The sequence below is a fragment of the Phycodurus eques genome, chromosome 10, assembly GCF_024500275.1.
Source record: "Phycodurus eques isolate BA_2022a chromosome 10, UOR_Pequ_1.1, whole genome shotgun sequence".
Lineage (NCBI taxonomy): Eukaryota > Metazoa > Chordata > Actinopteri > Syngnathiformes > Syngnathidae > Phycodurus > Phycodurus eques.
The window spans coordinates 29,432,101-29,444,857 of NC_084534.1; the positions used below are offsets into that span (position 1 = coordinate 29,432,101).

At 50.0% G+C, this 12,757-nt stretch overlaps 1 protein-coding gene across 1 annotated transcript; it reads left to right on the forward strand.

The window, feature by feature from the left end:
- The first annotated feature begins 164 nt into the window (after positions 1 to 164).
- LOC133408277 (potassium voltage-gated channel subfamily KQT member 2-like) lies at positions 165 to 10,099 on the forward strand. Its single transcript, XM_061686932.1, is given in 20 exon segments — positions 165 to 311; positions 763 to 910; positions 991 to 1,081; positions 1,165 to 1,291; positions 1,390 to 1,565; positions 1,709 to 1,834; positions 1,917 to 2,027; positions 2,095 to 2,190; positions 2,954 to 3,048; positions 3,789 to 3,857; positions 3,954 to 3,983; positions 4,476 to 4,555; positions 4,632 to 4,798; positions 4,800 to 4,848; positions 5,583 to 5,630; positions 5,703 to 5,811; positions 6,535 to 6,666; positions 6,755 to 6,875; positions 6,958 to 7,133; positions 7,770 to 10,099. Coding segments are annotated over 20 exon segments (2,706 nt in total). The 5' UTR covers positions 165 to 178; the 3' UTR covers positions 8,392 to 10,099.
- The last annotated feature ends 2,658 nt before the right edge of the window (positions 10,100 to 12,757 follow it).

A 12,757-nucleotide genomic window follows, 5' to 3' on the forward strand; every position in this document is an offset into this window, starting at 1 on the left:
TTTGTTTTCTCCTCCTCCTGCTCGTGCTCTCTCTTTTTGTCTCTCCGCTCATCCATCCATCCATCCCGCCCCGGAGGCGGGCAGGCGGGCGGCGATGCTCCGCGCGGACCGGGCCGCCCTCGCAGCTGCGTCCGCCGGCCGTCGCGCTCACTAGCTCGGGCTCGTCCGCGCGTCCGTCATGGTGCAGAAGTCGCGGAACGGCGGCGTGTTCCCCGGAGCGCAGGCCGACCAGAAGAAGCCGAAAGTGGGCTTCGTGGGTCTGGAGGCCGGCGGGACGGACTCCAGCAGGGACGGAGCGCTCCTCATTGCAGGTAAATACTGCAAACACAGCAAAAGTCCTGACGTCACATGACAGGAAACAAAGCAGGCCCGTCCGAAGAGCTTGACATTCTTTTTCCTTTCGTCTTTTCGTATTTGTCAATGTCAATGAAGTGGATCAAATCAGAAATGATGGCACAATATGGTTTGGCATACGCTGCTTTGGGTTGTAAAGGGAGATTTCTAGTTGGGTAGCTTAAAAAAAAACAAAAAAAAAAGATCCAAAATAAAAAGAGAGAGACGGGGTTTGGAAGTTAAGGTTTTGAATTGCGGCCTCCAAAAATGAGCCGCGATTGGCACAAAATTGGGTGGACGCGTCGATCGTAACAGAACGCAGCCCAAAGTCTCAAAGTGGGCGCCGGGTGACGTCGGGTGGCACTTGTGATTCCGGTTGTTGTTGTTGTTGTCGTGGCGGCGGGCAACCGGGCGCTGATCGCGGAGCAGCCGACGAAGGTCCTCGGCGCCAGCGCAGCAGCGCGTCGGGGGGCAAGAGAGCCCCCAAGAGGAACGCTCTCTACAGGCGGCTGCAGAACTTCCTCTACAACGTCCTCGAGAGGCCGCGCGGATGGGCCTTCGTGTACCACGCATATGTGTGAGATGCGCACACACGCGCGCGCGCGCGCGCGCACGGGTAAATACGCACGCAAGCAAACACCCGCTTCGTCCCGGCAGGTTCCTGCTGGTCTTCTCCTGCCTCGTGCTGTCCGTCTTCTCCACCATCCGAGAGTACGAGAAGAGCTCCGAGGACGCGCTCTACATCCTGGTAACGGGCGACCGCTCCGTCCCTCCGTCCCTCCGTCCCTCCGTCCCCGGCGGTGACGTGTGCCTTTGTGGCTTCCGGCGCAGGAGGTGGTGACCATCGTGGTGTTCGGCGTGGAGTACTCGGTACGCATCTGGGCGGCGGGATGCTGCTGCCGCTATCGAGGCTGGCGAGGGAGGCTCAAGTTTGCGCGCAAACCCTTTTGCGTCATCGGTCAGTCTGCCGCGTGCGTGCGAACAACACGCGCGCACGCAAACGCGCACTGGGGTTCGTGTCCGTGTGTGAATCTGCGTGCACGTGCTTCCGCGCAGACATCATGGTGCTGATCGCGTCCATCTCGGTGCTGGCGGCGGGCACGCAGGGCAACGTGTTCGCCACGTCGGCCATCCGCTCGCTGCGCTTCCTTCAGATTCTGCGGATGATCCGCATGGACCGGCGCGGGGGAACCTGGAAGCTGCTCGGATCCGTCGTCTACGCCCACAGCAAGGTGACAAACAAGGACTGCGCGCGTGCGCGTTATCTTCCGTATTGATTGTGGACGTGATCGATGTGCCCAATTGATTTCTTGCTGGTTGGTTGAATTGGAGCTTCAAGGACTTTCAGCGTGTGCGTGCGCGCGTGCGTGTCTAGGAGCTGATCACAGCCTGGTACATCGGCTTCCTGTGTCTGATCCTGGCGAGCTTCCTGGTTTATTTGGCGGAGAAAGAGGACAACGAACAATTTGAGACGTACGCCGACGCCCTCTGGTGGGGACTGGTGAGACTGCTTCCCGTCCGCTAGCAACAAACCGCTCGAGTGTCGGTCGCCGTCTGATTGGCCGCTCGCTCGTGTCCTTCAGATCACCTTGACCACCATCGGCTACGGAGACAAGTTCCCCATCACTTGGAACGGTCGCCTGCTGGCAGCCACCTTCACGCTGATTGGCGTTTCCTTCTTCGCTCTGCCTGCTGTGAGTGCGTGCGCGCGCGCGGGCGTGCGCGTTTGGTTGCTAATTGGGTTTCCTGTCTGGTTGTCAGGGCATCCTGGGTTCTGGTTTTGCTCTGAAGGTCCAAGAGCAGCACAGACAAAAACACTTTGAGAAAAGACGAAACCCAGCAGCTGGACTCATCCAGGTAGCCTCCGGAATGGAGTCGAGTAAAATAGAACCAGAAAAGACATTTGGAACGGAACGCCACATTTTCTCATTTTGTTCGTGATTTGCCACTTCCGGTTCATTTGGGCTCATTTCACTTGCTGTTCAATTTGGGAATTTTTGCAACGGGGAATGGCTTGAATGAGCTGAAGAAGAAGAATCCCTTTTTATTGTCATGAACACGAAATTTGTTCTCTGCATTGAAGCCATCACAGTGAACACACACACACACACACACACACGCACACACACGTTAGTGGAACACACTGGAAGCATTTCGGGGTATCGGCGTCTCGCTCAAGGACACCGTAGCCGTGAGTCCGGGGGATGTCGGCGGATGGTCCGGTCGGGGTCTTGAACCTCGGTCCCCACGGTGGCAGGCGATGATCTCAACCGTTGGGTCACGGCCGCTGAACACGTTGAAGTTGGAACGATTCGAATCGGTGCACAAATGCGGAGACTGGAGGGGAATATTTCAAAATTGTACATTTCAGGCTTTTATTTGGAACATTGGGGAGACGGAAATAGCCGCAACGTTAGCTTGAATGAATTGAACACGTTGAAGTTGGAATGTTGAAGTCTACTCTTTCCAACTGGGTTCTATTCTACTCTACTGCATTTAGTTTTATGAGGGGCCGGCTGCGGAGCGAGCAGGACTGTGGTCCCGCTAGTGAGGCGAGCAGCCCATATTCCTATTGCTCCTTAGTAGACTCCAATAGACCTAACCTGGTGTGTGCGCGCAGGCCGCGTGGAGGGTATACGCCACAAATCTGAGTCGATCTGACCTGACGTCCACGTGGGACTACTACGAGAGGACCGTGTCCGTCCCCATGTACAGGTCAGTCCCATCGCGTCCAGCTGAAGACAAAAAGAAGTTTGTTTTGCGCTTAATCGCAAAAGAGTCTCAGAGGGCCTCACAGGTGACAAAAGAGTCTAAAAATTCCAGCCGGGAAAGGAAAAGCGCTGCGAAAACCCTTTTGGCAAAATGAAAGAAACCATGAAAGGGGGCCATAGATGGGGGGGGGGGGCCCAGGCTGCAATAGATGCCGAGTGGGCAACGTTTATCACATAGTATGGTGCAGTACAATGTCAGTTAAGACAACATCGGCGTTGATTTAGTGAGCTGAAGCACCGCAGGTACAATAGATGCCTCCAGGAAAGCGGCTCTCCCTCAGGAACTTCCCTGGTCGCTAGATGCAGAACCCTCCAGAGCAACGCCTCCGGGGAAGCGGTCCACCTCAGATCTCGTCTCGGTCGGTCCGTGCAGAATCTATACAGCAACAGTCTCGGATTCAGTCATCGTCAGCTAGCCCCCTTTTCCAAGCAGCGGGAAAGGAGCTGAGCAGAAGCGGCAGTAAAACAGGCTAACGTCCAGATGTCAAGCGGTACGGCAGGGCAAGAGTCAATTTGCATACTAGGTGCGGTTTAACTCAACGCGAGCGTGGAAAGATAAGTTTGTAGTAGTAGCCGCTCTCGTTTCCATGGCTAGGGCACCGTCGGGTAAAGGCAAACGTCAGGCGAAGGCCAAGATCAGGTGCGTGCAAATATGAGGTGTGACATTGTGGCGTCTCTTTCCAGGTTAATTCCACCCCTCAACCAGTTGGACCTGCTGAGGAACCTCAAGAACAAGTCAGGACTCTCATTCAGGTCTCAGCTCTTTCATCAAGAACTGTGCGTTGGGATTCATGTTATCTTTTATTGTTACAATTATAATTATTATTGAATTCTCTTATGTCTCTGCAGAAAGGATGTGCAGCCGGAACCTTCTCCTAGGTAGGTCAGTGTCCCTGATTGGCTAACAAAAGTGCAAGAGTTAAGCTCCGTGAGCTCCGAAAGCTTTGCGCTGGCAAAATGTGCACGAACTTGATTGTGCACGCGAACAAATGTGGGAGAGAATCAAACCGGGCACACCTACGATTGAGTTTGCCAAACCAGCAAAATTGCAGCATTTCTACTTGCCCTGGAACCAGTCAGTCGGGAGTCATGCATTCATGGAAAAGGGGTCAGAACAAACGTGGCGGCCAAATATTCAGGGTTATTTTGCCTCTTCTACGAACACGTCCAGTGCCATCACTTCAAACTTTATTTTGCGCTTACGGTGTTCTCCCAAAGACGGTCTCTGCCACGTTTCTACCTGTGGCGCCGCAATCTTAGTAGCTCATGTGCAACACGCCCACAAATGGCACACGCCATCTGTTCCAGTCGAGCGCACACTGCTTGGGATCCTACTAAATCCAGCCCTTTGACTTTGTTCTGTCCCAACAGTCAGAAGGTGAGTCTGAAAGAGAGAGTCTTCTCATCTCCACGCAGTTCAGGAACCAAAGGAAAAGGTTCTCCTCAGCATAGTAAGTCTTGTCCGGACAGTCCAACTTTAATCACCGTCAGATACTGAAGTCTTCCTCCACTACTTCCTTTCTCTAGTGGTCCCGGTGGTCGGTCCAGGTGTCGGTCCCAGTGTGACTCCCGGAGTTCCCAACGTGCCCGGGGGTGTTCAGGCCCTGCGCCGCTCCCCCAGCATAGATCCCAGTCTGGAGGACAGCCCCAGTAAGGTTCCAAAGAGCTGGAGCTTCGGAGAACGCAGCAGAACCTCGGCAGGCCTTCAGGATCCGAGGAGCCGCATCCCGCCAGAACTCTGAAGGTAGGACATCCTGCGCTCGTCTGCTCCGTGTACAGTCACCTGTCCTGTCATGTGTCCAGTTGCATTCTAAAGGACATCATGCGTGGTGGAAGACCGTACACGAACGCCCTGTCACAGCAATCCATTGAACATCAGAAATTGATGTCACACTTTTTGGATTTTGATTGCAATGATGTCACACTGGAGGGCACATGCACAAAGTAAGTTCATTTTGTTCATATAACACAAAGGAGGCTAGGAGACCAGGAAAGGAGGCAGGCAAGGAAGTGAGGAGGAAAAGACCAAAAAGGACCGGAGGAGCTTTCACTTCTCAACTCTCATCATCTTCTGCTTTGTAGTGCTCGGGATAGTGTCGTCATCCGCGTAGCTTGTTTTCATACAGCTGGCGTGGAATCAATTCCATCCAGATGGATGATGCAGGTTTAGATGTAGCGGACGAATGACGGCTAGATAAGAGGTGCAGATGGGCGCACAGGCTAAACAGAGTTTGGAGTCGTTTTCCTGTTAAGATCTACAACTCGCATGAGTCTTAGCAATCGGTTTCACTTTGACCAGCAAGACATGTTAGCTCGCCTCCCTTGTCGGACTTCCTCCAGGGCACTAAGTGCTAAGCTACACTTATGATTTCCAGGATATGAGGACTGTGGCTTTAAAATGCACTCATCAGCGGGTGTTTCTTCTTCTTTGGTGTCTGATGCCGATTCCGAAGCGTGTGGTGTGTTCTTCTCGTGTAGTGCTCATAGAGATGCAGGATGAAGAGTTCAGACAGAAGAGCTCGCCAGGTTAGCGCACGCATACGACCAATCACATGTGGCCGCCGCCGTCGTAACTCCGCCATTTCGTCGCTGTTGCAGACGCTAGCCTCCCGGGAGAAGACATGGCCGACGACAACAAGAGCTGCCACTGTGAGTTCGTCCCGCAGGATTTGACGCCCGGCATCAAGGTCACCATCCGAGCCATCTGGTATGGAGACTCTCCTTCAGGAACGGTTGCCACCGACGCCATTTTGTCGACTTCACTCATCGCTTTGCTCGCCATTTCTTTGCCTTTTGATTCACATTTTGGTTCACAATTTGGTTTATTTTGCTCACACCAGGACCGACGTTGCCATCAGCTGTTGGGTAAGAGACGGACTGACACAATTGGCTTCCATGTTTTCTTCTTGTCTTGCGTTCTGTTCTGTCTCACTCCACTGTTTTTGGTGTTGTTGTGTGTCCTCCTTTGCCCTCCAGATGTCACTGACAGATTGCTTTTTTTGACCAATCAGGAGACCAACAGCAAACACACAATTAACCAATTGATTCCACCTGTCCATTGACGACATTAGTCATACACGTAGTCGAGAATCTTATGATCCAGTCCATTTAGAACATGGATCTTGTCTAGAATCTTATGACTCTGTCCAAACATGTTTTGGAACCCTTTCCATCTATAACAGGAATCGAATCAAGAATTGTATTATTTTTTCCATCTAGGACATGAATCTAGTCAAGAATCCTCGAACCCTATCCGTGTAAGACACAAATAAATCCAAGTGTCTTATGATCCAGTCCAAGTAAAATATGAAACTAGTCTGGAATCTTATGACAGGGCTGTAGTCGAAAAAAAACAGCCCATACTTGATGTCAGGAGATGGTGTTGACTTCCTGCTTCCTGTTTCCCAACTTCCTGCTTCCTGTTTCCCAGTATCATGCGCTTCATGGTGTCCAAAAGAAAGTTTAAGGAGAGTCTTCGTCCCTATGATGTCATGGACGTGATTGAACAGTATTCAGCAGGACACCTCGACATGCTTGCACGCATCAAGAACCTTCAGTCCAGGTACACTGTCTGTCCTTGACATTGACCAGGTCCATTGTAGCGTGTTACATGAATGCAGTGGTTCCTTTGTTTGTCCTCCTGGTTTTAGGGTGGACCAGATCGTGGGCAGAGGAACACCAATTGCAGACAAGGACCGACCCAAAGCTGCAGGGGAAGAACTCCCTGAGGACCCCAGCATGATGGGACGCTTGGGGAAGGTGGAGAAGCAGGTGACCGATCAGTACAGGCAACTCGTATGACTGGTAAGACTTTGTCTGGTGAGTTGTCCTCTCCTGGTTTTGCGTCCTTCAGGTCCTCTCCATGGAGAGAAAGCTGGACTTCCTAGTCAATATCTACATACAGCGAATGGGAATCCCTCAGACAGAGACCGACGCCTACTTTGGATCCAAGGAACCAGACCCGGCGCCACCTTACCATAGTCCGGTGGACCAGCTGGAGAAGAGCCAGTCCATTCACAAGATCCCCCAGTTAGTATCAGATCATGGTAACCAGGATCTGTCGATCCAAGACATTAATCCAGTCTAGAATCCTATGGTCAGGTCCATCGAAGACAGGAATCTAGGCGCGACTCTTTTGATCCAGTCGATCTGTGACACAAATTGGTCTATATCTACAACCTGTCCAAGACATGAATCTGGTCTATAATCTTATGACTCCGTCATTCTAAGACATCCATTTTAGGACTCCGTCCATCCAAGACATTAACCTAGTCCGTCCATCGATCCATTTTTCGTACCGCTTATGCTCACTGGGGTCGTGGCGTGCTGGAGCCTCTAGGATCTCAAAACTCTGTCCATCTTAGACATGAATCTAGTCTAGAATCTTATGATCCAGTCCATCTAAGACATGACTCAAATCTAAAATTTCAAAACCTGTCCATCTAAGACATGAAGCTAGTCTATAATCGTATGACCCTGTAAATCTAATGCATGTGTCTTGGGACCTCACCCATCTAAGACATTAATCTAGTCTAGAATCTTACACTCTCCCCATCTCAGACAATCTCGTCTAGAATATTGTGATCCAGCCAAAGACCTAGAATAACCAGGGTCTGATCCCCTAGAGCTTGCCGTGTCTTTTTCTCTTCTTCTTTTTTTCCCCAGAGTGTTGTCAGCCGACATTGTGGACAAGAGTCATTTTGGGACCAAGATGGTCCGATCCAGCAGTTCTACTGGCCCCCGGAATCACAACGCCACCGTCTGCCCCCCCTCCACCTCCTGGCAGCCAATCAGTTCCCAACTCCGCCAACAGGCCCCGCCGCGCCCTCAGCGTAGCCACGGGAACACCCCAAGTCCGGCCGTGGACGGGTCACTGGTTCGGCTTCCGCCGCCGCCGGCCGGAGAACGGCACGGTGGGAATCGACCTAACCGCCACAGTACCGGAGAGAGGGGAGGGGCTGAGAGGGCCGAGAGGGAGGGCGAGGAAGCAGGAGGGGCAGCAGGGGAGGAAGAGGTGAAGCTCGACAGCGACCGCTCCCTGTCCATCCCATCTGTGGACCACGATGAACTGGAGCACTCCTTCAGCGGGTTCTCCATCTCGCAGTCCAGGGAGAATCTGGACTTCCTCAACAACGGTTTCTACTCAACCACCAACCTGGGGGGAGCAGCGGGGGCCTCCTGCCGCGCCACCACGAGACCCTACATCGCGGAGGGCGAGTCGGACTCTGACTCGGAGCTCTGCGCGCCCTCGCCGCACTCGGACCGTGCCTGGACCGGAGCGAAGTAGACCCGAGTGGAAATGTGGTAGAACCAGCATAACTCTAAATAAAAGAAATAGAAATGTGAAAAAACACCAGCTGGAAAAGAAAGTGCAGCATCGTGGGAGAGAAAACGCAAGACGAAGACCTAACCTACCAGCTGGTTTCATCTACTTTGGTTTTCTGATCACTGGAACACACAAGACACGCTTGCACCGGGTTGGTTGACGGCAGGGAAAAGCTTGCTCCTGATTGGTCACTGCAAGGACACACTTGCGCCTGTGTGGTTCACTGCAGGCACACGCTTGGTCTTAATTGGTTGACTGAAACACTGATAAGACACGCCCACACCTGACTGGTTCACTGCAGGGACACACCCGCTTCTGGTTTGACACCGAGGACACACTCGCGCCTGATCGTTACACTGCAAATAGTAAATGGACTGCACTTAGGTAGGTAGCGCTTTATCTACACCATCACGGTGCCCAGAGCGCTTTACAAAGCCTCACATTCACCCACATTTCATAAACCAATGGGCGACTGCTGCCATGCCAGGCCCATTGGCAGTAAATTAGGGTTCAGTGTCTCGCCCAAGGACACTTCGACACGCACGGATCGGAACCAACTACCCTTCGGTCACTGGACGACCCGCTCGACCTGCTGATCCACAGCCGCCCCACGTGCCACTGCAAGGACACGGTAGCCCCTGATTGGTATCACCTGATGGGTTCACTGTGACACTGAGGGGACATGTTTGAACGCTCGCACCCGAACGGTTCCCGCTAGTTGCCTGCTTGTTTCTGCGTTAAACACGCTTTGTCTGCGCGTGTCCAAGTGATCCGGCAGTAACGTGTACTGATTGTTTTGGAAACGGTGACGTACCTAGTTTTTACGATGTCTGCCTGAAGGTGGCGCCCAAGCTTCAGCCAGTCACACAAACCACAGAAAACCAAATTTGCCTATTTCAATAATTATCATTGGAAACAATAAGCCAGAAGTCACTTCAGTGGTCTTTAAAAAAGGGTTTGAGCTAGCTAGCTAGCATTGCTAGATGGACAACAGCCAACGCAAGCGCTAGTTTGTTCAAAGCTTCCACCACTTCAAAGGCTAACAAACGATTGATTCTCAAGGCTATATTAAATATTCAATTATTTACATTATTATGCTAATTTAGCATGGCTTTCTGTGCTCTACTAGAGAGCGGCGCTAATGCTCATGCTAACGGCATTAATCCAGGCTAGTGTTATATATAATCGACGAGTACTGTGTGTGAAACGGAGAAACTTAACTTTGGAATGTGGAGGAAACAGTTAGCTCACGAGCTAACATGCTAATGCTGCAGCTCCACAGAAAGCTCATCAAGAAAGTGAGAAAGCTTACTGAATGGTCACTTTTTATAACCAGCGACTCGCATACATCAAGACAAGTCGGGAAGTTTCCGTTTTCCTAAAACACAAACTAACGCTGTGCACACACAACTGCACTCTCTCACAAACGCACACAAATATGTTGTTTGTTCCCGCACATGTGGCTTCCCTTTCACGTATTCATAAAAAGATCACGTCTATGCTCAGTTTATCTTGTACTACAATATAATTGATCATTAACAACCAAAATGCTCCAACATGCTGACTGAATAAAAACATAAATGTACCTCGTTGGAGGTAGTTATTGAAAACGCACTCACAAGGTATTAAAATGTCAAATCTGAAATTGTGTTCCCCAATAAATGAACAAATGGTGAAGGTTTGTATTTGTGGCACTTACGACTTCATTACAAAACATCAAGAGGAGCGTTGACACGTCTGGACTCAAAACAGACACCAGAGACGAGAGTCACGCTCGAACCCGTAAGAGCGTCTACAAACGTCAAACAAAGCTCTAAAAACTTTGTTTTTTTTGTTAGCACTGATGTGTGTGCAACATTTCATGAGTTCCCGCGCATGTTTAGACCCTGAAAAACAAATTGTTCTCGACAAACTGGCCACGGCAAGTGTTTGTCGAAAACTCCCGAGCTTCACGTTTTGACATCACGAAGGCCTCAAATAACAAAAAATCCATCTGCTCACAGGAGAAGAAAGATTGAAAAATCATAATTCCTTTTGCCAGTCGTTGGCGCTATGACTATGACCCCAAAATGTCCACAGATGCCTTCAGGTCTGGACTCTCATTGTAGTGTGTGAAATTCTGAAAAGAGAGAACCATCTGGAGTCAAGCTCCAACAGCTTTTGTTGGCACGGCGACTCATCAGAATTCGCCATGCTGTGATGGCCACGCCCTCTCACAAAAGGTCCATTTTTGGTACGGAGTCAAATTTGATTCTAAAACTTTTCAGGTTATAAACATTTCACAGTGCAAAGTAAAACTTTTTAAGGAACTGGGTTTCAAATATACATACTTTAGTGTGTGCAAAAGTAATTACATGTTGATCCAAAGCCCAAATTCTTCAAATGTAACAAAAATAATCATTATATAGCACTTTAATCAAGTATTTGATGTACAGTTCCGTACACCGTTACATCACTGTGAACAGCGCACCCATTAGCCTACCTCATAAAAACGTCATAAGCGATCAATAGAAAACACATCAAGACAACAGCAGATTAGAGTGGCATAAATACTTGATCGCTAAGTCAATAATAGAAGGAACTGGTAGGAGTAAAAAGGTGAATAGACTATTAGCATCAAGTCACTTGTGATCGGATTGACGCGAGTTGGATAATGAAACGGTCAACAATTGATGATAGGAGTGATACTTGGTGTCGTATTCTCCGAAAAGGAAGGGCAATACACGACGTTCTCCCAAATCTGTCATTGACGCACCCTCCTCGTGGCAGATACGCAATTCAACTAAACCAATTCATTTACTGGGCATGAATGTCACGCGTTTGCCTTTATAACCTTAATCAAATAAAGTCAGCAGAATAGCAAAAATGTATATTTATCGGTAAATGCATCATTTATCGAGACGGATCCTGTAGAATGAGAAGTTCGGAGGATATGAGCAGTCGTTTTATCTTCAAACTCATAATAGCAAACACGTTTCGTATGACGTGACGTGTAATGTGCGTCTGAACAATGACGTCATGTCGCGCAGCGCGTATGGCCGTGCGAAGCCCGAGTCAGGAATAAATTTAAAAAAAAAAAAAAAAAAATCCGACTGAGCCGACCCAAATGAGTGACAGAGGTCGCGCGGGTGAGAAAAGCTACATCGAGGAGAAAGCGCTTCGGCGTTTCACACTTGTTCCACATAAGAGCAAGGGAAAAGCGGACGCTTGAAAGTCAAACATGGACGAGAGAGAAGTGCTTCCGTGTTCGCTCCCTGGCTTCTTCCTCAGTGTTTGTGAATGTAAAACCTCGATCGAGCCACGGCACAAAAGTCTCACGTCCACACCGCCCGTCCCGAACCGCCGCCACGGGCTCGTTGTGGAGCTTTTGCCGTCGAGCGTTGAATTGTTGTGCTCGTCACCATCTTTGGCTGGCTCCTTGACGATCGAACAAGGATGCCTTCTTCTATGGAGGCAACAAATCATTATCGGTGTGAAACCGGCTCATTTCCGGAGGCACACTGAGGTGCCGCAGTTGGGAATCACTGCACATGCACAGTTGAAAGCACACCTTTACACACACACACTAGATAAAAAGACGCCTACACTTTTTTACCTCACTGTCTGACATGAAAACTGACTAAACCTTTCCTGATTTAGGTCAATTAAAATGACCAAAATGCCAGAATGATGAGAAGGATTAGAGAACATTTCACGACTTTCTTCAAAGTCAGAAGTGGATCACATCACATCTCATGAGGATTTGCCATCATTGCCTTCAAACGGTCCGACTGACTGGAGTCAAAACGTTTTGGATCTCCTTCCACGAGCTTCTCACAATCGTTGCCAGGAATTTCGTCCCGTCCCTTGTGACATACCTGCTGCAAGCGAGCCAAGTTTGTAGGCCGCCTCGCTGGCACATGCCTCTTCAGGTCTGCCCATCGATTTTCAATAAGACTGAGCTCAGGACTTTGGGATCAGGGCCACTCCGAAACATTGACTTTGTTATACTTAAGCCACTTTGTAAGCCGTTTGGCAGTCCGCTCGGGGTCATCGTCCATTTGTTCGACCCTTTTGCACCCGAGCGCTCAAACGTCCTGGCTGAAGTCTTGAGATGTTGCTTCGCTTTTTCCACGTCGTGTTCTTTCCTCATGATGCCACCTATTTATCAAGTGCACCGTGCACTGTATTTCACAGTTGGGATGGTGTTCTCCTTCCTGAGCGCTACACACACACACACACACACACACACAAATGGCCTCCCTTTCATCGATTCATTGTCTTAGTACAACATAGGATGAGCCACAACAAAAATGCTCATAAAAGTATCAACTGAATAAACAATTTG